Here is a 26,134-nt window from a genome sequence, read left to right as displayed (position 1 = left end):
TGAGAGACACAGTAAAACATGAGACAACTCAGACTTTAAGTCACATCTTTATTAAAATGACCCTGCAAATCTAACATACAAACAGCAGACATTAAAAAAAAATCTTGCAGAATCAATTAACAGAATAAACAACCCTCCACTGTCACAGCACGTTTCCTTCAACTTCACAGACATTGAGAAGAAACTGGGTCCAGACAAGCCGACAGTGTCACTGCCTCGTGAATATGGAAATAAAAAACTAACCAAGCTCCTTACAGTTCAAACCAACCCAGACCGAGAGGGAGAGGGAGAGGGGAAAAAGAAATGTTCACTAAGGAAATCTGAAAACATTGAGTGGCACGGATTAGTTGGGCGACGCGAGAGAAGCTGCAACTTTTTTAGTGAGATCAGATCAATTAAATTCATCGACTGTGCAACAATATCAAGTGGAATATCTCGACAGGAGGAAATCTAGCTAGATGGCTGAGGAGTCCCTGACCTCTTTCAGACATTGTGCCTTTCATAGAAGGTCATGGTGGTGTGAGTATGGGTCTGCTGGGGGGGCGAGGGGGGGTTCAGTACTCATCTCCTGGAGCCTCCATCTTGTAGCCGTTCTCACTGGAGCCGTAGCCGTCGGCGGATGGGACAGACTGCTGGTCCATCATCATCCCGTCCTGGCTGTACTCCTCCATGTGCGGCGGTGCGGCGCCGTCGTCCTCGTTGCCCATGTCGTCCTGGGGGCCCATGTCGTCTCGTAGGGACCCGTGGCGCTCTTCCCTGCGGTCCCCTCTGTCCCTCTCGCCCCGCTCCCTTTTGTGCTCCCTGTCTCCCCTGTCTCTGTCGCCCCTGCGCCGGTCCCTGTCCCTGTGGCTGCGTCTTCGGTCCCCCCTGTCCCTCTCTCCCCTGTCTCCCCTGTCTCTACGCTCCTCCATGCCCTCACCCACCTCTCCTTCGTGTTCCTCCAGCGTCCTCTCCCCGGCCTCGGGCGGTCCGTCTCCCTGGCTGATCTCCTCCCCGTCCAGACCCTTTCCCCTCTCCCTGTCCCTCTTGCGGTCTCGGCTCCTGCTCCTTCTCTTGCGGTCTCGACTCCTCTCCCTGCTCCTGCTGTCCCCTCCCGCTGCCCCCCCACGCTCCCTCTCTCTCTCCCGACGGCGACTACTACCTCCGCCGACGCCTCCACCGCCACCGCCTCCTCCTCCTCCGCCGCCGCCGCCACCGCCACCAACGGCGACGACCTCCTCTCCTGCACCGACCTGCCTGTCTCTGTCCCTCTCACCACGGTCCCGGGAACGGGAGCGTCGGCGGCGCTCGCGGGATCGGGACCTCCTGCGCTCTCTGTCCTTGTCCCGTTCACGCTCCCGACTGCGCTCTCTGCGCTCGCCACGTTCCGGCCCGCGTTCCCGATCACTGTGAAAAGCGAGGACAAAGGGAAGACCGTTATGCAAAGTAGGGATGTCACGATTATACATTTTCTTGGTACGATTTTTGTCAGAGAAATAATCACGGTGTTACGATTATTACGCATTAATTAATTTTACAACACTAAGAATATGTAAAATAAAATATAGTCAAAATATAATTATATTACTCATTGTTTACACAAAATATTTCAAGTATCGATTAATATATGACCAATTATTTATCCCCCAGGGCAAGTGTTTGAAATAAATTGTAATCTATACCAAATGTTTACGTTTATTTTAATCTTTTTTTTTTTTTTTTTTTTTTAAATACAAATGACAGGCTAACATTTAATTTCCTACCAATTCAAAGTTACGTTAGTTAAATGGACCAGTATCTGAGCATTTACCTTTATTTTGGCGCACATCTGCCGATATAGTTCTGACATAATCTTTTTCCGGAAGTGACGGAATTTAGGAATCTTTATGATTAATTAATTGTGGCGTTTAATACCACGACTAATTGTGAAAACAAGTAATCGTGACCTCCCTAATGCAAAGAAAGGTTTTAGTGGTTTGATTATATAAATGAATGGAACTGAGGAGTCCAGCCCTGAAGAGATGTTTACTAGATCTCCGAAGAGAATAAATTGTGTATATATATATATATATTTTTTTGTTCTATCTTATGCTTTTTTTCCCTACTGTCTTTGTCCCACCTCTTTCCCCCCCATCATTGTTATTATTCCTTTTTTTTCTTTCTCTCTCTTCTTTTACCATGAACTTTTTTTTTTCTTTTGATGTATTTCACTACAAATTGCATACATTTTGTAGGAATGCTCCAATGACTAAAAAGATGTGTATTGGAACATGAACTAACGACTTGTGCAATCCTGCAATAAAGTATAAAACCGTTCTTTTTTGAACGGTTTTAGAGCAAAGGACAAAGTTTGGATGAGAGGACTCACCCGCCCAGAGCCCGGTCATCGTAACGTGAAGCGTCGTCTCGGCCAGAGTGCTTTATGTTGACGTCGGCTCCACCTCTCCTTGTACCACCAAGTCCACCACCTGATCAGAGTAGAGGGAAAACACAAGTTCAAGAGTTGTAATGGTCTGTGATCCTGCATCAAACGACCTGTTGTCAGGACGTTCAGACAGAGTAGATTAAACAGAGATGGAAAAATCAGGAACTCAGACATCAGTTTATATTATAACTACACTAATTGATCGAGTGAAGGTGCAACTGCCATGACAGTAAAGCCTGATTGTCTATTCACACTAGTTGCAAGTGCAGAACTTACAGGCAACTCCATCTAGTATTTTGTGCTATAGATACAGCTCTGGAAAAAATAGAGACCACTCCAAAATGTTCTTAATAAATCAGCCTTATCTCTACATGTATGGCAGCCATTGTTTCCAGTGTCTATTGAACTCCAACACAAGCACCTCACTCTACTTAACTGATCACCTGAACCAAATCATATTTAATGAGGAAGAAAGATGGTAAATAAATAAAAAAAACACTGCTGTGATTAAAAATTGGGATTATTCCACCAATTTTGATTTCTAAACTCTTCCTAAGTTTAAAAAGTAGTGTTGTGTTGTTTTAAAAGTAACATCAACTTGTTTTGTTTTTTTTTACATTATACAAGGTCTGAAAACACTGGAACTTTTGCTATTTTGACCAGTTGCCATTTTCTGCAAAAAAAAAAAAGGTCTAAATGACAATTTTATATATTTATTTCCAATTTGGGTAAAATGAACACTTTTGTTTCATTCTATAACCTACTGACATCATTTCTCCCAAACACATAGCTATGAATAGTAAAACCAGAGGAACTGATCATTTTGAAGTGGTCTCTTAATTTTTCCAGAGGTGTACTTAAAATATTGCGTATATAATTAGTAATGTAATAATATTTTCACTGTATTTGATTTGACACATTCATAGTGTTGTAAAATGAATCTACTTAATCATCTACTGTACAAATAGTGTGTCTGTTTGTGTTTAACATAAATAAAACAAAACATTAAGATAAAGCAGTAACAGTGTAGATGTGTCAGCTGACCTAGTCTGCGAGGGTGCCATCCTTTGACCGTGCGTCCTCGTTCCACGTCCACCAGCACGCGTCTGCCGTCGATCTTCTTCCCGTCGGCGTGTTTGTAGGCGGCTGGAGGAGAGGAGCGGGGAGAGGGAAGCCAGAGGTCAGAGCCGAGTACGACCACATCAATGTGGCCAAGGAAACAAACAGTGCATTATGATACTGACCAGGAGCAGGCGGGGCCGAGATGGCTGCTCTCTGGGCAAAAGCCGAGGGATAATGGGAGTAGACTTCCTTCCACCCGATGAGTGATATGTTACTTTACAGACCCAGCTTCGGTTTCATTCATATGTAACGGTGGTGTCTAATAGGTCAGGACTTAATGACTGTGTGGACTCTGGATTTGTTACTTAGAGCTGCGGAACTTTCCTCCGTCTCTCACAGGTTTGAGTGTGATGAGACAGACCACAGCTAGATGTCAGCCTGTATCAGATCTGTGTGGACGTTTAGCTTCACCCACTGGGACTGTGGTGATGTAGAACTCAGAGCACTGCAGTGATCTCAGGTGTGTGTAGTGCATGCACTCTCTGTGCTATACACCTGAGTTTTATCATGACTAGGGATGTCACAATTACTTGCTTTCACAATTAATTGATCGCAAAGATTCCTAAATACCGTCACTTTCTAAAAAAAGATTATGTATGAACCGTGCCGGCAGATGTGCGCCAAAGTAAAGGTAAATGCACAGATACCTAATTTAAATGCTAGAGTGTCATTTGTAACAAAAAAAACCGTAAACATTTGGTATCGATGACAATTAATGACTTGAATATTTCAAACACTTCCCCTCGCGGATTAATAATTGGTCATATTTGAAAAGATATTTGAAATATTTTATAATTAGTAATGTATATTTTAACTATATTTGATTTTACACATTAATAGTGTTGTGAAATTAAATAATGCATAATAATCGTGATAATTGTAATACCGTGATTATTTCTCTGACAATAATCGTACCAAAAAAAATCTATTATCGTGACCTCCCTAGTCATGACAGAAGTCCTGACTCCTGATTGGACTTTTGACATCACAACACAAGCATTGATCACAGATTATTGATTGTGAGCACAGATCAGTGGGTCGCTGGTCAGACTAAATATATCTGGCACCAATAACAGTATGTTTGCAGTTAGATCTGATGATGTGGTGGTCGACTCTGTTGTAGCTCAAGTATTTATTATGAGGACGACATGATGATGACGACGGTGAGGAGCTTTCGGCAACATCTGGCTAATTTCCAACCTGGTGTGCGTCATGTGTCAGACTTGGTCCCACCCCTCAACCCGTCACACCCCACAACAGTCCGTCAATCCATCGTGTATGATTGAAGGTCCGGGCGCTGCATCCTGTCTGCTACACTGGTCTGTAGGGGGGAACCTTCCCGAGAAGAGGGCCTTACCAGAACCCGTCAGTTAGCGCAGAACCTCTGAGGGCCTTACCACGCTCCCTCACTCCTCTGGTACAGTGGGCGGTCTTACCATATCCCCTCACTGACGATCTCTGTCCCTGTCTGAGGGGCTTTCTCAAACTTCTCAGCGCCAGAATGCACATAACGGTCACAACAACTCTACCAGGGGCCTTACCAGAACCCCTCCACTCAGGATGACACCATCCCATCCAATGACAGGGCCTTACCAAACCCCCATCTGTCCTACCAGAACTGACCAACTGAAACAAACAGAAACAGAAACAAACAAGGGGCTACATTCCTGACAGGAACCAACTCGTGTTTTTTTTTTTTTTTAATTTTTAAACTGAGAACTGAATGAAGTGGTGTTGCTCTGACCTGTGTTGGATCTACAGTGACCTGAGGTGTGTCCGGTGTCTGAAGCTACGTTAAGGACATGGAACTGTTTCTGTAACAGTCTGATCATGAGTTCATCTGTAAGGCTGTGTTCACTAGACTCTACCTTTCTTACATGGTGAATAAAACATGTATGAATTAACCCATTAACAGTTACCAAGAAACTTACCCTCGTCTGCCTTTTCTGTTAAAGCCAGCACAGTGTCAAGCGTACGTTCGCTTTATATATGAGGATCGTTACGATTATTAGTGGTGAGGAGCTGCCAGTTTCCTGCAGCGGCTCTGGGAAGGAACTTTACTATTAACGGTTCCACTGGTAGAGCGAGTTAACAAGCTTAACAGTTAAGATGCTGTCTAATGCCTTATTCATTTACACCTGACTGTGCTGATTGACACTGACATTTAACTGAACGCTTGGGTCTGATCCAAGTCACAGCGACAGAGTGAATTTAAGTGACATAGACAGAGGACTAATGAACTTCTGCACTAAAACTCATCAGTATAATTCTACTCTAGTAAGTAAGCATCCTGACTCATTCTAAGGAGCCGTCAGACCTGTGTTTACACCTTTAAAACTTCTGTGTGACAAGACAGACCAACAACTGGCTCCAGAAGAAGCTGGAGGACCAACCCTTGGGACCGTGCGTCCCTCCATACATCTGAGTGGTGGCTATGACAAAAAGCAGCAACTTCAATAACCTGAGGTGGCTTTAACTTAAAGGGCAGAGTCCCGGGGCAATAGTGAAAAACAAAACTGGTCAGGGGTGCGTTCAATGGTCAAAGCCTGAGGTCCCAGAGGTAATAATTAACACTGAAGCTGTTGAGGGCTTGAAAAACGCTTTGAACCCATTGAACGTAGCTCCTCTTTCCCTATGTAGGAGATGGAGGGTGGAAAGAAATCTTACCCATCATACAAACCCATTATACCAACCATATACTGAGCTGTGGTAGTAGGGTGTAGATGTATCATAACCATCATCATCTGCCAGCCAGCTCTGGCCAATAGCCATCACAGATTGGCGGCTGCAGTGGCAATGAGAACAACACACAGTTAATATACTGTTGAGCCCCACATCCCCCCGCACCTCAACCCCCGCTGGCTCTACATGGCTGGGATTCAGCAACTCTGGTCTTGAAGAGCTGATGGACCTGATCGCCTATTGATGGTGTCACTGAGTCACCATGCGTTGTCTAATGAGACTGGGGGCAGAATTCACTGTGGCATCACATCACCAGCAGCTTTAAAAAAAAAAAAAAAGATGGCTCACTACTGTGGTGAAGCTGGACTACTCTCACCATGACCAGGGTTGGAGACCACCAGCAAAAAGCTATAAACGAGCTCGTAGTCATACAGGAAGATGGCTTTTCATACAGTCGTGGGTAAAAACCCCGCTCAGTGCTCGGTGACCAGTCTGACCTTGTGCTTACCATTACCGTCCAACCGGGAGAGCTGCTCTTCCAGAGCCTGACACTTCAAACACAATGAGCCCTTTGACAGGCAGACATGGTCAGGGTCACAGAGGAAACACACACTTTCTACCGCCTGCTTCTTTCCCCCATGATGCCCCCCAACTGAATCAAGCCACTCCCCCTCCTCAGCCAGATTATCGTTCGACTGTCGAACACGCATTAACACAGACACACATCATCACACGACGTTGATTTCACCATGCAAACATTGGCGGCGGCTCAAGAGCTGCCAGCCCCCCTATCATAACAGTAACATCACAGTAAAGGAGAGGGGGGGTCCGCTCAAAACCCACCCTGCAGATTAACAAGACTGTCATGTGATCACACACACAAAGGTTGACTCAAGAGTCCTACGGTTGTACTCACAGTGCATGTCCCGTTCGTGCTCATACTCAATGAAGGCGTAGCCGCGGGGCTTCCCCGTTCTCTTGTTGTAGACGATGTAGATCTGGAACAGAGGGAGTCGCCATTTCATACACATACCTACAAACTCCAGCTGTGTGTGTGTGCGTATGTGTAGATTAGGGCTGAACGATATGGACAAAATTTCATATCTCGATATTCATGCCAGATATCTCGATATCGATACGATGTGACTACGGGTTCGGTGAAAACCAAGCGTTTTTCTGGAAAATAAAAACATCAAAGAATGTGGAAAGTGCAGTTTTATTGATAAGAACTCACTGCCAGTCATCAACCTTAACAAAAAGTCACCAATAAATAAATTACAAATCAAACATTTTACTGCAGCTCTGCTTTTACAATAAATGTGTGCATGTGTGTGTGTTCTAGGGCTGACCCTCATATTTTGCGATCACAGCGGAAATAATGAAAGTAATGGCAAAAAAACACTGCATATCTCTAAAATCAGGCAGGCGCCAAGTAGCCTACTAATTTTAGTGTAACAATTGCCGATGAGAACCGTTTCAAAAAGGAAAAAAGGAAGAGAAAAAAAACAATCGATCACGGACTTCATGATCGATTACCATGGCAACGAACGAAGCTTCGAAGCTTCGATTTTTTTGGGTCAGCCCTAGTGTGTTCTTGTACTTGCTACGTACTGAGGACCAGTGTGAGTGCCTGTGTATGTAGTGTGTGTGTGTGCACGTCTCAGTCTCCGTCTCCCTCACTCCCGTCCTCCTATGTTTGTCATTGGTTGGCTTCAGCTGTCAATCCACAGCAAGCATGAAATAAGGTTTGTGTTTGGCATGCCTTAGCGGTGCATTCGAGGGCAATCGTAAAAGTGATGTTTGTTGTGACTGCCAAAGCTGTACATGCAAGGCGAGCGGGGGGAAATCTATATCGTTTATATCGTTGCTTTTTCAATATTAATATCTTGAATGTTCATATCTAGATATAGACACGATAACGATATATCGTTCAGCCCTAGCGTGTGTGTGTAGATGTTAGAATCAGCTGTTCAACATACCCGTTTGATGGGGCCATAGACCTCAAACTCGCGGCGGAGCTTGGACTCTGTGGTATCGTAGTTCTACAGCAGAGACAGAACACAGTTAGACATCACTCATCGTTACAATGAGAATAAAAAACGATGCGTGTGATTTTAAACACTCACCACTCGGGCGACAAACAAAGTCTTGAAGGCATCCCCTTGTGCATTGGGGTCATTATGGGGGTCCCCTGGTAGGAAGCACAGAGAACGTCATTAGTTTACACCGTCAGACAATGCTCAGTGAAGACAGGACTTAGTGGACGTCGCTGTGAAAACTTACAGAGCTTGAGTTCTGTTTCCACCACTGTTTGCCTCCTCTCAATCTTCTCTCGTCTCTGAAAAAAGCAAAGATGACCAGGAAATGGTTAGTCCTCAACAGAGCAAGGTTAGGGTCTTGTCAAAGATGCTACCATAATAAACTTGTCTATGAAAATAAACCATAGCAAACATTTTAATTCAATAGATATATTCTACATTGATTTGATAGTGCCATATCTTAACTTTCTATGTATCATTAATGGGCATGCGGCTCCTCTGTCTGCTCTATCTGAGATGTGGGGCTGCAGTGCATTCACAATACAGCAATACACACTACAGCAAAAACATAACTGATCGGAGTGGACAATTATTACTACATTTTACTTATTTCTGCCCTTACAGTAAAGACTTATAATTATCAGACCACCAGTTCAACAAGCAGCAAACAGAAAGGAGATCCTTCTGCAGTCACTTCCCAGTGTATTTTACACAACTATACAGCACTGATTTAACTAATAGGGAATTATTTAAAAAGCTAAAAGCACGCAAGTCTTAAAATGAAAACCTCAAAATATGGCTGATTGTTGTCAAAACAACAGGCTTAGACAAACTAACCCAATCAATTCCCATCTGTTTTTATTCTAAGAAAGAACCAATATATAGTATAAGGAGGAGTACTGGAAGAAAAACCCTCATAACTAACTTTTTAACATATCACTCAATACATTCATTGTTGAAAAATCCTTTAGTGGCAGCTGCTGTTAGTGCTGATGTAGGAACACTATCACAACCAGGGTGCAGCCTATCAGCTCAGAAACGGCAGCCCCTTGTATTACAGGCAGAGGAGGGTGTGTCTGATGGCAGCGTGTTGGTCTCATGTGTGAACATCAGCACCCTGCTGCTTGTACACAACAGCCGTCTGACCAGGCCCTGTTTTTGAATGCACTAGTCAGATTAAAAACTGCAGCAACAAAAGGTTCAAAACATGCGCAGTGTGCACGCAAAAGCTCTGTGATGGTCCCACTGACATTGAAAAAGACTTCGGTCAAACGTCTGTCCTGCCTGCCTGTCCTACAATAAAAAGTTAAAAGGAGCTGATTGGAGGGTGCTGGTTTTCTCTTCTCTTCTTGTTTGCCTTGGCCGTGCACCTCCACATGAGAGTTTTTTTCTCCTTTTTTGAGATTCAGGGTGAGTGCTCACTACCTCCGTTCTGATGGCCCCACTTCCTGACATCAATCTAACTCAGGCTCCATCTGTCTGACACTAAAATAACTTAAAACAGTGATGGAGCCATTTGAAGCTGCTGGAAGGAGTCGGATCAGACCAGATCCCCTAACACACAGATTTAAAATATCTAATTCCACTACAGCAGTGTTTTTCAACCTTGGGGTCGCCTGGAATTCAAATGGGGTCGCAAGGAATGTCTAATAATCGATAAAAATATATTTTTTAACTAATTATTATTATTTTTAAAGTTATTAGAAACACCACACAATATCTTAAACAACTGCATTCTATACTTTCACTTTCTCGAATATAAATCGAGTTCAAATGAAATGCAGCATATAAAAATATCTGAGCTGGTGCATCTTGATTGACGGGGTCACTAGAAATTTGTGATGTCAAAATGGGGTCACGAGCCAAAAAAGGTTGGGAACCACCGCACTACAGTCTTCCTGTAGTTCACATGTTCATTCAGGTCAACTGAGATCAGCAAAAGTACAGCCAACAACACTCAAATACGCTACACTTTCAGTAATTATACAGCAGCAAAAATTCACTCCCAGTTGGACCTGCAGGAGTTTGGAATCAAAGCTGTCTCCGAACATGGATCTGGAGTCAAGCTCTGTTTTTAGTTTTTTTTTTAAATTCTCTGTAATTTCTTTGTCTCTTTTGTTGTGGGTGGATGAATCACCGCAGGGCAGCTCATATACTGTTATACCTTCATCCCAATGTGAACACATGTATTATGTCACAGACAATATGGCTGATACCAAATTTCCAACACTTATTTTCGTTGTTGCTATTGTTCAGCCAGCCATATCAGAACTCTGTTGAGATATTTGGCATAAAAAATAAATAAATAAAACTTCATCTATAACATTCAGCCTATGATTAAAGAAGAGATTAAATTAGCTGGGAGCTAAATCTGGTGCAACCATCTTTTCAATTTTTTTTTCTTTAAATGATTAATGTAATTGCACATTGTCCCTTATTAAACTAATAAACTAAACTATCCAGTAACACGTGGCCTGTCGTTTTTAAATTCACAATTACGTTTTCAGATGTATGATTTCAAGTTGATGCCCACCTGGCTGCATACAAACACACAGTGGGCCTTTGTCAGCAACTCACCTTCCTCTCCAGCCGCTCCTCGCGGGTCTCTGCCCTTGTGGGTGGGGGGGCATCTCTGGGATCCTGCGGACAAACACAGAGCAGCTGTAGCACCGAGGGGGGAAACGGGGAATGAACCAGAGCATTCAGACCATTACAGGGCTTAGCGTTCAAACCTCGAAGTGCCTGATGAACGGAGCGATGCCGCTGTATGGTTGGTTGTGATGCTTCTCATGGGGCAGCTTCTCCAGCTGGGGCAGGAACGGTATAGGGTCCCGCGGTGCAAAGAGGGCCAGCAGGTTCGGGGGCAGAAACTGTGTCATCTTTCACCTAAATAAACAGCAACATATCAGTATCGACCGAAACTGCACGGGATGCTGGCGCTACTCGGCGGGCCACAGCCAGCCGCGGAAGGACAATTAGCTTCCTATTGCCGAAGTTCGGTCAGTGGGAAGTTTGGGCCCTGAGGCCGCTGTACACGACTTTAAAGCAGCAACGCAGAACTTTATAACCACATACGGCGTCACATTTATGAACGGAGTTTCACTACAACCGTTTTCACTCTGATTTGAGTCACTTTAGGCTCCCCGCAGTTAATCGCTTAGCATTAGCCACCCAGCTAACAAAGCTAACAAGAAGTCCGGAGTGGGACTCTTACCGTCTCTCCTCCGATGTCTGAGAAATGTCACACCATGGACCAGGGGAAGAAGCGTCCGATACACGAAGGTCTCCGAGACCAACTCACAGTTAGAAGAAGGATAAACAACCAGTAGAAACAACCCGCTGAGGGGGGCACACACCGTGTGGCCGCAGTTAGCAAGATGCGTGTGTGGGACTAGTGTTCTCCTCGAGTAAAATGGCGGGCTGCCGTAAAGGGGCGGTGCTGCCGTAAACCGCAGCAGACGGCGTGCAACGCCGCCGCAGCACGACAATGGACGCAATTTACCCATGAATTTACCCAATGAAGTGACTTTTTCAGGTTTAAATCTTCAGACACAGATGGTGATGGTTAGTCTGGGCGGCCGACTGTATAATCAGATTAGCTGATTAATGTCCAACTGTTAAGACTGGCAATTAAACCCCGCATTTTGCTTTTACTGGCAAATGTTCCTTTATCTTCATTCCATTTTCACACATTATCATTATTATGGTATTTATGCTGTTAACGTTAAACTTTTTTGATATTATTTATTTATTTTAAGTGTCTTTTTCGGCACAACATTGGCCTTCAACTTCAGGATTCTTTCAGCTACAGACTTCATTCAACAGTCAAGTTTTTGAAATGAATTAATGTCTTTGACACATGTTATAATGGGTATACTGTATATTGCATGGGATGTACAGGGCTAGAGTACTAGAGTGGGAGAGGGTCTAAAAACGTCAGATTTTTCCTGCTGCATCCTCTTCTTGGCCACACAAATTATATTTTACACACAGTTTTTTCCACAGTTGTATACTTATCACAGAACTTAAAACGGCAATGGGACTCTCAGCATTTGAACTGTGAGCCTCAGAGTGATGTCAGTCCCATCCAGCTGCCCATCAACTTCCCGTATCCCTTTCACATACACAGTAACAACTAGGCAGATAAAAATCACCATTGTAACCTCTGAGGGCAGGCTGACACTGGGGTAGGGGTAAGCCATGAGAAAAATGTTGGCAGTTCCACATTTCAGTTTTTGTTGTTAAAACTTAGTAACTTTTTAAAAAAGTGGAATATAAATAAAGTTATTATTGTAATGTTATACTGGAAAGTCCCACCAACAAAAATGTGACATCATGTATAAGGTGATGAACTCCTGCAGCATCAAGGGTGACGCCAGTGTAGGAAATGTTTCCGTGATCATCATTTTATTATAAGTTCAACACTGAAACATGCCTGGCATGACAGGCAGCCACCCATCTATCCATCACTTGCCATTTGGCTGACACAATCAAATGATGTGACTGAGGACATCTATAATGTGTTGGTATGCCTGGTAGCTAATGTGACCTATAACTTGAAACTTGTAACAAACCTGCTCCACTAACCTGAGCAGGTCCGTTCCAAGACCTTTTATTGCTTCAACAATGTTCAGTTGTTAGTTTTCAATATACTTGAATAGACTTTAATTTTATAACTTTTTTATACTACTCTTCAACAATTCAGGTATTTTTAAACCATGTCATATAAATCAACATCTTTCTCACAAGTGGTAGTTTATCTTAAATTGATTTTTCTTTCATTTAAGATACTTGCCAGTTGCCATGCAGTACTTGCACCGCTACATCCTTCTTACTATGTTTATTGTTATAAAACAAGACATTAAAAGAATTCTCACATGTGAAAACCTGCTTGGCAAGAAGCCTCTTTCTGGTAATCTGTGTAAAACTATCACTTTCTTCTCAGTGTCAGGAACAGAGGCTAAAGGGCTCCACACGATAAGAAGACTGCTCCACTCTGTGCTGGTTTTCAAGCAACATTTATATTTTGTTGGTCAAGTCATTTTATAAAGAGATTTAGCAACTTTCTCAACCTCAGTAACACATGCACACAACACACCGACAGCAGTGTCACCAAGCTGAGCGGTCTCTGTGTCTGGACCACAACAGCTCAGCTTCCACACTGTCTGAGACAGAGGGGATGTAGTGTCCTTCAGGGTTGTACAATATATTTCATTTATGTGTGTGCGACTGGGTATTTCACCTCCCCTCAGCTGGGATTCAGATATACATGAGGATGGGGAGAACAAACCAGCATGGAGACCTAATCCACTACTGCTCAGAAACACCCTGTGATCAGTACCACCGCTGTGAAGCTCCTAATGAGACAGTCAACAAAAACTAAATGCTTCACACGGGTGGTATGCGTTGCACGGTTGATGTACTGGACTGTTATCAGATCACACGGGTGAGCATGATAGCATCCACCTCCCTCGACATGGTATAATGTGATACATTTTCTAAATGGGACATATTTACAGTGAGATCGTAGAACGGAGATCACATAAAAACAGACAGGTGGCTATGAAAGCAATAAAAATATCAGACAAACAATCAAGAGGATGGCCCAGGTGTGAGCACAAGGCGGCGGAGTGGTCTGCTCTCAGGCGGAGGAGTGCAGCTCCCTGTCATCCCTGTCCTCCTCGTCCATTTTACGTCCATGTTTCCGGAAGTATTTGTAGCGCTGCACGTAGAGCTTCACGAGGTTGCTGACTTTGACTGGGTTGATCTCTCCGGTGCGGCTGTGGCAAATCTGAGACGGTGAAACAGTGAGATCTCAAAGTTCATTTCAACAAAAAGACTTTATGTATCATTCACATGGTGTCCGTGTAGGAACAACTGCAACGTGAGGACACAGAAACCCAAAAGAAGACGCAACAAACACGGGATATGACTTGAATATGGGGAAATCTTTACGGAGGTGTGTGTTTATATGTGGTCCAGTGTGACCACAGGAATGTATGTGGAAATAAATAAACACATCTTTATCAAAGAGAGAGAATATTAAGATGAATAAATAAAAAGGAAGCAAACTCCTCATATCCTCTTGAAGGAAGTATAATAAATCAGATGTACACCCAGATGCACACACATTTAACTCGGTGTTTCCCACTAACCTTGTGCACAGCTTTCCTGAGGATGTCTTTGTATTCGTCCTTGTTGATGTCTTTGCGTTGATAGTACGGTTTGATGGCGAGCTTCACCTCCTCCACAGCTCGCTCCTGGGTGTGCAGCTTCTTCAGGTACTGAGTCAGGGAACAAACAGATTAACAACACAATAATAAACACACATCTATTTACATCTATTACACGGTGTCTTTACAAACTCAGCTGAAGTGCTGCACAAGATTAAAAAGATGACATCACCATCATACAAGATTGAATGAATGTCACACCAGCACTAATCTCGTCATTCTGCAGTGTACCGATTTCTTTCTCTCATTGTTACATAATGAGCAAGTCACTGTGTCAGCTATGACTTAAAGGGATAGTCCACCCAAAATTCAAATTCGTGAGTAGATAATGAGTGAAATTTGAATTTTGGGTGAACTATCCTTTTAAGGATACTTGTAGTAGTAGAACAAATTATGAGGTAAAAGCATAACAAACAGTTCTTCACCATTGTATCTGAGGTCAGCAGTCTGGTGTGGGCATGATTAGTGTTCAGAGGGCCGGCTGCTCAGACTGGGTATTATCATGCATCAGGCCAGCTCAGAGCTCTACATACATCTGTTCACACCTTCTCTAACTGTGTCCCCACTGACCACCTGTGATCACATCTCACTTCATATGCAAATAAACCGGTATGTGTTGTTGTTTTCATCCACAGATGAGTGAGTGAGCCAATTTGCGTGTGTGAGGGAGAGAGGTAGAGTGAACGGGAGAGGTTAGCAAATTATTGTGGTGCACAGCACTTACAATGAAATGGAGTTTCATCCCCTTTAAATAGAACTATTTGCAGCTCATAAGAATACCGTGCTTGGATTAATGAGCCTGTGGTAGTGGTGGGTGTAGTAACTGGTTCTTCAATGTGGCCAGGATGCATTTCTGTTCACATGGTTAAGAGAATGTGGAAGTGATTGGATCTCAAATGTGTTTCAATGCATCTTGGTTGCATTCACATGTATTCAGAGCTGTCCACTTGTGATTGGATCACCTGAGATAGATTAATACCACGTCTGACAGCGACGTCTTAGGGGTGAAAGTGTAAACACCGAGGAGACTAAGGCCCCGTCCAGACGAACCCGTTTTTTTCGAATCCGGATAAATACTTTGTCGGATTGGCCTCGCGTCCACACGGATCCGGCGTTTTCAGGGGGTGAAAACGGTATTTTTTGAAAACGGGTCCCAGAGTGGGAAAATTTGAAAACGCCGCCCCAGCGTATCCGTCTGGACGGCCAATACGGACTTTTTCTGAAACGATGATGTCATGCCCCCCGCCGCTCTACCTGTAACCTGAGACACACACACACACACACCGCTGCAGCAGCTGCACACTGACAGTCTATGCACGTAACGTAACAACAACAACGGCCGACTAACGTCGCGTCGCTCAGACGCTGCGGCTGAATCGCGTCTGTTTAATCATCACTGATCGTAATATTTACTCTGACACAACTCCCTGTCAACATCTAATCCCATGTTTGAGTTTGAATACAGCGGGGAACTTCTTCTTCTATTGAATTACAGCGGGGACTTCCCGTCTTCTTCAGCTGTTTTAAGTGTTTATGTGTGGCAGGCAGCGCTGCAGCGACACACACACTCCACACACACGCCTGCAGTATGTAGGTACTACAGCGTTTTGGGTCGTTTTCACTGGATCAGTGTGGACGCAGATATTTCTGAAAACGATGCCGTGTTTACGGAGATTTTTTTCAAAACGATTAAGAAAAAGATCGGATTCAGTGAAGCCGCGTTTTCGTGTGGATGGGGCCTAAGGAGCTCTACTTCTACAGTTCAGATGACCACCAGCTTTAAGAGGTGTTGTCATGTGTTACTGTCCCTCTCTATCTGCCCCATGTTCTTACCCAAATATCTAAATCATCAGACAAATTGGTTACATAGTTACAGCTTTTGCAACGAACATACTGTATGCTGCAGGACTTAGTCTCAGTCTAACAGGAATGTTTTGTTAATTGTTTGAACATATAGAAGATACAGAGAGGATTTCAGGTCAAAACCAACAACACCAATAAAGACTGAACCTACAGATCAAACCCTATCAACAGTCAAACTACTGACCAATCAGAACACTGGGAACTTCATCTTTCTACAGGATCCCCAAATGAACAAAAGAGTCTTCAACAAAATGATCAATAATAATGATCTGGAAATATTTCATGGTTTTTGCTGGTTTTGCTTCTTAAGTCTTCAGTCCCTGGTCCCTTCCCTCTGGTTTTAAAACATAGCTTCTAACAATCAAGAGAGTTGATCACACTAAATACTGTAACTTCATGATAACTATTGCAGCTTCATCTGACCTGAACACAGATTCTTTAATCTGATAGGATCCTGACAGTGATGAAGGTTTTACTCTCCTCTTCATCACTGCAGCTCAGAATAACATGAAGAGACTCTGTGACCAGAACTGGAAATAAAAACTAAACCAACAATGATCCACACATGGTTCAACTATCTTTCTTTCCCTGCAGCAAAAAAACAGTTAGACGTTAACTTGCCTCACATGTTCATAACAGTTTGTGAATTGGCAGACAACAGAGAAAAATACTTAACTTAATGCTACTTCCTGCACTTATTTATAATACATCCTTAGTCTGACCTTAAAGGTATAATATGTAGGAATTCCCCCCATCTAGCGGTGCGGTTGCATATCGGAACGTATTCTTGATGTTGCATTCACATGAAATGGGGCAGACGTCAGACAGACAACAGACACTGCATTTTCCAGGATAAACAAGCCTCTATGTAAACAAGTGGTCCGCCAGCACGAGGCAAAACAATACAGGCGTGACAATATGTTGTCATGGTGATGTCGTATTGTTTACCTGACCCACGTTTTACTGTCTGCCTGACTGCACCTGGATGCAACACCAGTGCCTCCGTCCTTCCTCACACTACACAGTGGTGACAGTTTTAACAGGCCGAACCCACAGCTCCGCTGAGTTTCCGTGGTTACCTACGATTACGCTGCCACTGAACGTAAAAAATGGCGATGCAACATGGCCGCCTCGGTTCGGTGCGTCACCCCCTTATGTATTTGTAACGACTTGTAACAACTCATTCTAAGGTACGAGAAAGCTTTCATTTGTATGCGGGTGTGATTTGACTTCAGTGAGTGTGTGAGGGCTGTGTTCCTGTACCATCTTATAATATGGACTTAATTCAATAATTCTTATTATTACCAACTCTACCTATTTCAAATGAACACACTTGTACCTGGGCAAGTAAACCTAACCATCCCAGCCCCCCACCACTGGCCTGGCACAAGGTGACGGTGTAGCGGTACAAAGGCAGGGTCAACACTGATCCATGAGCATCAACTATACCTTATCAGGGTCTTTGCTCTCATTGTCCCATCCGGTGTCTCCAGAGCTCCCAGTCATTCCGGACAGTCCCCCTGGCATGATGGGGGGCGGGGTCTGTGCACAGCCGCCACTCATGGAGGGGTGCAGGTGAGGCGGTGGAGTTTTGGTGCAGCCGACCAACGGAAGGGAGCTGTGGAGGATGAACTGGGCCGGGCTCAGACCGGGAGGCGGAGGGAGAGAAGGAGGGGGAGGGATCTGTGATGAGGAAGAGGAGGCTGATGAAGGGGGAGCGTGCTGCTGAGACTGGTTCTGATTGGCCTGTGAAAGAATCTGCAGGAAACAGACGACACAGTCAGACCAGGTCCACACTGAGTGTGTCTGATGTGTTTGATGTCTCATAGGTTCTGCTGTGTTTCTTAAATAAAGGTAAACAAGGTTCATTATTTCTCAACGTCGCTCATTAATTCTACCCATTAAAGGGACAACGAGGAGTTTTGGAAAAGCGAAGCGTTTTCACACTACATTTATGAGCCTCCGCGCACCGTTAAATTCTTTGACCGGCGCAAGACAGACTCATGTTTTCATTCATCAAGAATTAAAGTCAGAGGTTCAAAGATGATCACATACCATCGTAGTTCCGACCATAAACGACGATTTGGCGGCGTTATTCTCATGACTCGCCACGAAACCGAAAGTAAAGAAACGCTGGTCGGCTCGACCAGCATTTCCACCACCACTAATAATAACAAAATAACGATAGAGACAAAACAATATATTTATCGAAAATGGACCCATTAACAAGTGTGGGTAACGTAGATTCATCCACATTAACGTGAGACTTTTTTATAACCAAATAGAAACTCCTCGTTGTCCCTTTAATCCCCAAAACAAATCACCTGTCAGACAAATTATGGTTCCCATATTCAGCACAGGTACAGACACCGACTCTGAAACCTGAGCTTTGTCTTTCTCTTGAAGGTTTCTGCAAATTTCATATGACGGACCAAAAACATAAGACTCTCACCTGGCTGGTTGCTTGGATGAACTCTTGTGCTTTGGCTCTGCTGGCGATGTTGGCCTCCTCCATTTTGAAGAGCAGAGCGGTCACTGAGCGGAGGAAGGACAGAGAATTTAGTTGAGGGGAGACACATGGACACATAGCATATCATACTGTCGTTTCACACGTTCTCACAGTCTGTTTTTACATGATTTGACAAATGAGTTAAGTGTGTAACAACATTAACATGTGGCTGTTTCAACTCAAACTATACCACAGTAGAGTGACTGGCTTCCACCATCACAGTGGTTATTGTCTACAGAGGGACCAAAGTAACTGTATGATTCAGTTCAGTCCTCATCACTCTGAAAAGTCTGCAGCGCTAAAACTCAACAATAACTATTCAAAGGTAGCAAGATGTTTACCTGTCACTGTACCTGAACTAATAAACTAAAAGAATAGCTTTACTGTTGCTGCACAAACACATGACAGATTTCTGTAAACTTGAGTGAACTCACATGCTAAGACTCCACCAGTGGTGCAGTCCACACCGGTCTGTAGACTCCAAGGCAGGGCGGGCGCTGCTGGAGGGGGAGGTGGAGGGGGGGGCTTACTGGCAGATGAGGAGGAGACAGAGGAGGAGGAGGAAGGGTCTGATGAGGACAGAGGCAGCGCCATAGAAGTAAGACCGCAGCCCGCCGAAGACGACGAGCACGGGGGAGAGGACAGAGACTTGGGCGCGTCGTCCGGAGGAGGCGGCTTGGCTGTGGGGGTCGACATGGTGAGGCCGAGGCCGGCTCCCTGGGGGGTGGACAGGCTGGACGGACTCGAGGTCGGGAGCGTGGGGCTCGTCTGAGTCGGACAGTCTTCGGCCAGGAAAGAAGGATCCGGAGTCTTACAGCTGCTGTCCACGGTCTGAGAGTCTGGGGAAGAATCCCTAGTGTCGCGCAGCGGAGCCATGGAGGGTGGAGGCGTGTGCGGCGGAGAGGAGGAGGGCGGGAGCACGCTGGTGGAGGAGGAGGAGGACGAGGAGGAAGAGCAGGGCGCGGGGCCAGCCGGGCCGGCGTGCGGACTGACCGACTTGCTTCCGTCCCCGCCGGCTGACTGAACGTCTAAGGAGGCTCCGCTCCAGCTCTCGGAAGGCGTCTTCGTTTGGCCCCCGTCTCCGCCGGCCGACCCCGCCGCTCCGCCCTTCTCCCTCGTCTTCTTGGCCAACCGCCGGCGGCGCTTGGTCGCCAGAGACGAAGAGGGCGAGGAGGCGGAGGAGGAGGTGGACGTGATGGAGCTGGGTTTACTTTTCTTAGATTTCAGCCCTGAAGGATTGGTTAAGGAGGATGGCGGCGCGGCCAGGCTGCTCCGCTTGCCCAGACCGGACAGGTCTTTGTTGCGGTTGCTCAGCGACAGCGGCTCCGAGCACGGTTTGAGGAATGGAGACCTGCTCTCATTGTCTCTGCAGAAGACTACTGCGATAGAGCCGCCCACCACGGAGCCCCCGGAACCGCCACCTGCGCTTCCTGGACCTAGGAGGTCCATGCCCAGCTTCCCAGAACCCACCGACGTCCCCGTGGTGCTGCTCACGCCTTCGCGGACCAGCACGGACACTTTGGACTGGAGTTTGCCTTTCCGACTGCTGCCGCTCTCCTTCTTGGACTTACCGGACCGGCCCACGTCCTTCCTACCGCCTTTGTCCCGCTCTTTGTCCTTTCCGACTTTCTTGGTTCGCTTGGTGGAGGGGAGGCCGGACGGGACGGGGGCGGAGCCTGAGGTGACCGTCAGCGAGGAGAGGCATTTGCTTTTGGTTCTGATGGAAGACGAGGAGGAGGATTCCGACTGGCCGATTTTCTTTAACGTGCGAGATTTCTTTTTCGGGTGATGCCGCCCGGTCTTGGGGACAGTCTTGGTTTTGGGGCTGGGGGCGGGAGGCTCTGGAGGCAGGGCAGCGGGAGGCGTATCCTCCAGGGATGGGTAGTCCGAGTCCAGAGCCTCGCCGTCCAGAGACAGCACGTCGATCTCCAGTTTGTCCGAGTAGCGGTCCGACTCGTAGCCGTGGTATCTCGGAGGGGAGAGCGACTGCGAGCGGCTGCGACAGCTCCCCCGGTCCTGCGTCTCCCCGGCCGAGTGCCATTTCCTCTTCTTCTTCCTCTTGTGGGGCTTGTCAGAGTCCAGCGCGGGCCGACTGGGGGAGGGCGGGGTGAGTCTGGGGGAGCCGGGTACGGTGGTGGTGGTCGTAGTGGTGGTGACTGTGATGGTTCGTTTGATGGCAAACAGGTCAGACCCGTTGAGGTCTTGGATGGACGGGGGGACGACCGGGCGTCCGTCCCGTCTCCGATCCCGCTCGCGCTGTCGGTCTCTGTCCTCCTCCCTCTTCTCCCGGCTCTGGTTGGACCTCTTGGACACGTCCCTCTCTCTGCTGCTTGAATGCTGCCTGTCCTTCCTCTCCCTCTCCCTCTCCCTCTTTCTCGAGCTTGAATCTCGGTCTCTTTCGTCTCGGTCTCTTTCATCTCGGTCTCTTTCATCTCGGTCTCTTTCGTCTCTTCTGTGGCTACTGGTGCGATTTTGTTCTCTGTCTCTGTCCCTGTCTCTCTCCCGTCCTCTCTCTCTGTCCCTCTCTCTATCTCTACTTCTGTCTCTGTCTTTGTCTCGCTCCCTCTCTCGGTGCCTTTCTTCAGAGAGGCTTGAGAAGGATCGTCTGGCGTGGCCCCCCCTGCCTGAGGAGTTGCAGGAGCGCGAGGCCTCGGGGCTGCTGTGTCGTCTTTTCTTCCTCTTCCGGCTGCTGCTCCTGCTGCTCCGTCCTTCTTTCGCCGCCTCCTTCTCCGTCTTGTGCCCTCGCTCCTTCTCTTTGCTCTTCTCCCAACCTCCCTCTTTGTCCTTTCTCCTCTTTTTTCTTTTGTCCTCCTTTTCTCCGGTCTTCTTCTCCTTGCTTTTCTGTTGGTCTCGCTCCTTGGAGCTTTTGGAGGACTTGCGGTTCTTACTGCCTTGCTCTACGGGAGGTGTGCGGGGGGGAGAGGGTGTAGAAACTGTTGGAAGGGCGGGAGGAGTCGGTGGCTCAGGAGTCAGGGGGGAGGTTGCAGGAAAGGAGAGGTATCTTTCCTTCCTCCGGCTGACCAGCTTCCTTCTCAGATCCTCCACTCCCACCACAGGCTCGTCCTCAGACTCCCTGTCCACCTCCCAGCTTCCCTCTGCGCGCACAGACACAAATCCGTCCCCGTCCAGCACCCGGAGGATGCGCTCTGGCTTTGAACCGAAGAAGGAGACGTTGGGAGAGTTCAGATTAGGGAGGATTTCTACAGGTGGTCTCTTATTTCCTTCTCTATCAACAGCCCCAACGATCTCCCCTTCCTCTATCTCAGAGTTATCAGAGTCCATGCCCTCCCTCTTGCTGCAGTCCACTCTCCGCCTCAGGGGGAGCTGGGTGACCAGACGGGGGCTCGTCAGATCCGCCAAAGTGTCAGTGGAGTCTGGGGGTTCTTCCTCTTTCTCCTCCTCCTCCTCCTCCTCGTCATCTCCTCTCTCAGTCCTTCTCTTCACTCCCCTCAGCCGGTCACTCTCTTCATCATCAATGTCTGATGCTGGCGAACCAGTGGGATCAAAGGGGTCATATTTTTCCCCTTCCCCCTCCTCCCCCCTCTCCCTTCCCTCTTTGTCTCCTTCGGTGGGATGGAAAGGATCGTACATCTCCCTCTTCCCGTCCTCTTCTTCACAATCCTGACCGGGCTGCGCTAAGGTGCGAGGGCAAAAGTCCAAGGTGGCGGTGCTGGGCGTAGTTGTAGAGAGAGATGGCGTTGCCAGAGAGGCAGAAGTGGAGGACACCCTGGCCACCTCCGTTCCCTGGGCCGGGCCTTTTACATGATTTTGATACACATTGGCACAGACCGAGGAGGATGTAGACAAGGGTGACGACGGCTCAGACGACGGAGATGACAGAGACAAGGAGGGGGAACGGGGAGGAGGGCTCCTGGCAATCTCTCTAACTCCACTCGGGGAAGAGGAGGGAGCAGGCCTCCGTTTGAAGCCGGATGCTGGTGTCAAGTCCATGGGCCGGGAAAATTGTTGGTGCAGAAGTCAGAGAGTGGGACCACAGAGGAGGAAGAGAATCCACGAACAAACCTAGTCGAAAGGACAGGACACATTTATCATACATGACAATCTGGAAATCTTTTTTTAAAGACTAAAGCCACAATCTCTACTATGAGTACACACAGCTACACATTCAACACATTGTCAGTCTGACACTACTCTGCTACTATGGTTTATTAAGATAATGGGTGACACTCTACCTAGGTACCACACCACTACACGGCAGAACTGATTCAAGCGGCCAATATTAGCTTATCACAGTCATATCAGTAAAGCTGTATAGGTAAGCAAACAGGAAAAATGAAATATTAATAGAGAAATGACAGCAGGTGAGTCCATTACATACACTTTTAGGGTCCCTTATCAGAAAATGTGTTGTCTGTTTAGAGTGAAAATAAGTAAGGCATAATGTAGAGTGAGGAGGTTGTTATGGAGTAATAAACCCAGAAAGGATGTATGGTTTCATACATCCTGAAGAGGTTTATAAAAACTTCAATTACATGATTGATTTCTATGGGAACTGAAACTGAAAATATTTCTCTAAAAACAAAACGGAATACTTCACAACACAACATCGCCAAACCTACTACCAAAGCCAGCCAATGTGGGAGTGTAGCTGGTTACAGACTAGAGGAGCAGGACTTCAGATGACCTGGCCCCCTTCGACACATCCACATGAGCTTTAGTGAGTCTCACACCCTGTAAAATGTAAACAGGTCTTACCGATGACGTCCTGCTCTATCGTTGATTGATTCTGGCTTTAATCAGCCTTTCAGCGACGTTACAAAAACAGAGACTGAGGAACTCCTCCATGATATCAGCTGACACGGTTTATCGGTCTCTGGTCCATGACTGGCTGCTGTGCTGCTCATCATCCACACATTGTCCTAGCGCCCTGTATGTTGAGCATTGGTCTCCTGACTCTCCTACTATACAGATCATTAACACATTGTTCTGCTATCCTCCCCCCTGTGCCTCCACTGTCTGTTGTTGAAAAAACGGAAACTTTGTTGTAGCTGCTACCGGAGCTCCCTCTCCGGTGCCGGTGTTAGCATGAACGCTGACGCCGCTGGTCTCTTGCCGTGCACCGTCGTAGCTAGTGCCGCGTGTGCTACATATATTAGTAAAGCTGGTTGACCACAAATATATAAATATCCCTCCGCCTCTGAAAAGACGTTTGCGCTATGTGTGAGGATGCGTTTGCAGCAGGTATTCGGCTAGCTAGCAGGCTAGCCGAATTGAGCTAACAGCAGCTAGGTGGCTAAAAGCTGCAGGCGGAGCCGTATGCTAAGGGTTACCTCCGGTCCCGGACGGGGTAGTCTGCAGTCCCGGGTCAAAGCCTCCTTGTGGAATTTGCCGCCGTCTCTTCCCGGTACATTAAACCGACCGTTACACGCCGTGTTAACAGCCTTTTCTCTCGTTTTAAAAGCGCAACAGCAGCCTCAGTCCATCAACCGCCGCCATCTTCCTTCCTCCCAGACCGGACGATGAAGGATGATGGGAAACGTAGTCGTCGTCGCCCTTTCGCCCCACGATCATCGGCAGTTTCGCCCTCAATCGTTGGCAGTTTACAGTCAATTGCTTGTGTTATCCAGTTATCATATGGTTTTGATATCACCGAAAGCAAGTGTTAAGAGATTAATGAAGCTGGTGAGGTCAGATCCCCTAAAAAGAAACTACATTTCAACAAGTCATGTAAACCTGGTGAAATAAATGAAAAGTCGATTTTTTTTTTTAGCCAAACTGATCATCAGACCTCTGCTTTAAATTGAATTATTTTGAAAAGTAAAATAAAAGCAGCAACGACAAAAAAAACAAAACCCATTGTATTTAGGTTTGGTTTTATTTCAAAACTGATTACACAAGTCAAGTCATCCATGTATAAAACATAAAATATTCACTTTGAAAATCATAAATATGTGACACATTTCAGTTTTATTCAATCTCCAGATGTTTTAACATCATGAAACACAACCAAATATTTTCTCGCTAATTTCTAAGGCAGCAAAGATACAATGCTGCCACAGACACTGTGTCTATATATGATATGCTTTAATAGCAGCCTCTGTTTGGCCCTCAGTGTCCCACAGCTGTATGTGGACAGATGTTAACAATGTGAAGACAAAGAGTTGTCATCATCCTCCTTTCACATGAACCAAACAGCCCGAGTGGAGTGGCACAGGGAAGCTAACGAGAGCCCTGTTGTTTTGTAACCAGCATGTTTGTGATGAACATGTGCACAGACTTAAACCAGGGCCCTGTTTCTGAAAGCAGGTTTAGTGAAAACTCTGAGTTAGTTGAGGTTTTCTCCAACTAACCCTGCGTTCTCCTCTTTATCTGAACCTTGCAGACTGAAAGCAGCATCTGATAGGGTGTGTATACTCTGTCAGGAGGATTATTACACCTGGATGTTTCACCCTTGATGACTATTTGTTTGAGCATTCCGTTTTTCTGCGCCATCAGTCCATCTGAACAACCCTCACATCGCTCACATGACACATCATGGACACGCGCAGCCTATCAGTCTATCAATAATCAATGAAGCCTATTAAGAGACTCAATTGCACTTATAGCCTACATTTATTTCCAGATGTGATTGATGACTATACACTCACATCCCTGTCACGTAGCCTGACACAAACTTGAACATACAAACACACATGTTTGTTTGTGTTCTTCGATCAATACTCACGTATTGTCTCTCGGTCAACATTCAGAGCTTTTGCTGCTGCTACTTAATCAATTTTTTTTAATTTATTTTTTGTAGGCTAATTCTCATATTCTGTGTCAGCATTCATAAACATGTCTTAGTTCACCGGTGAGAAGTGGGAGAGGCGAGGCTTTTTTTTTCGCTTGTTGCCATGATGAATCACCTTTGTTCCATTGATGACGAGGGATTTTCATCTCCTCATGCCTGAGCTTAACTCAGGCTCAAATGAACTCAGAGTTGATTGAACTAACTGTTCTGAAACCCAAAACTCTGAGTTGGACAGCTCAGAGTTCAGGTTTGTTAACCCTGCTTCTGAAACAGGGCCCTGGAGAGAACTCAATCTGAACTCTAACATCCTCTGTAGATCTTTAACTTTAATTTTTTTCATTTCAATCTGAAGTAAAACATCTGAAAACAAACGGTGGCATCAATGTGGACAGTTTGAACACTTCAGTGATGAGGATCGAACCCAACAACAGCCTTCATCACACACCACTACACACCACTGACTGACACCTTGCATGGCAGATGCCAGTAACAGATATTGCTTAGAAAATTGTTTCTCGCTTTAAATAAACT

General features: G+C 45.9%; 2 protein-coding genes across 3 annotated transcripts; both read right to left on the bottom strand.

Annotated features, from left to right (window-relative positions):
* Nucleotides 1-28: 28 nt before the first annotated feature.
* Nucleotides 29-11,665, bottom strand: snrnp70 (small nuclear ribonucleoprotein 70 (U1)). Its single transcript, XM_083977347.1, has 10 exons — nucleotides 11,462-11,665; nucleotides 10,980-11,133; nucleotides 10,825-10,887; nucleotides 8,492-8,546; nucleotides 8,335-8,399; nucleotides 8,188-8,250; nucleotides 7,125-7,206; nucleotides 3,449-3,550; nucleotides 2,348-2,447; nucleotides 29-1,386 (listed from the first exon to the last, which is right to left on the bottom strand). The coding sequence occupies exons 2-10, from the start codon at nucleotides 11,124-11,126 to the stop codon at nucleotides 555-557; spliced, it is 1,509 nt and encodes a 502-aa protein (XP_083833473.1). The 5' UTR covers nucleotides 11,127-11,133; nucleotides 11,462-11,665; the 3' UTR covers nucleotides 29-554.
* Nucleotides 11,666-13,248: 1,583 nt separating this feature from the next.
* Nucleotides 13,249-24,331, bottom strand: scaf1 (SR-related CTD-associated factor 1). 2 transcript variants are annotated; one of them, XM_083977315.1, is made up of 6 exons: nucleotides 24,144-24,331; nucleotides 19,287-22,875; nucleotides 18,796-18,878; nucleotides 17,793-18,101; nucleotides 14,403-14,531; nucleotides 13,249-14,038 (listed from the first exon to the last, which is right to left on the bottom strand). In XM_083977315.1, exons 2-6 carry the CDS (start codon nucleotides 22,801-22,803, stop codon nucleotides 13,889-13,891), a joined length of 4,188 nt encoding a protein of 1,395 aa, XP_083833441.1. In that variant the 5' UTR covers nucleotides 22,804-22,875; nucleotides 24,144-24,331; the 3' UTR covers nucleotides 13,249-13,888. The 2 variants fall into 2 exon arrangements, with proteins under 2 accessions (XP_083833441.1, XP_083833442.1); XM_083977316.1 differs by having other exon boundaries at nucleotides 17,793-18,026.
* Between the last annotated feature and the right edge of the window lie 1,803 nt (nucleotides 24,332-26,134).

Source organism: Trachurus trachurus (assembly GCF_905171665.1).
Source record: "Trachurus trachurus genome assembly, chromosome: 8".
In the NCBI taxonomy this organism is placed as follows: domain Eukaryota; kingdom Metazoa; phylum Chordata; class Actinopteri; order Carangiformes; family Carangidae; genus Trachurus; species Trachurus trachurus.
The sequence above is the reverse complement of the archived record's forward strand: the minus strand, read 5'-3'. Positions and strand labels throughout refer to the sequence as shown.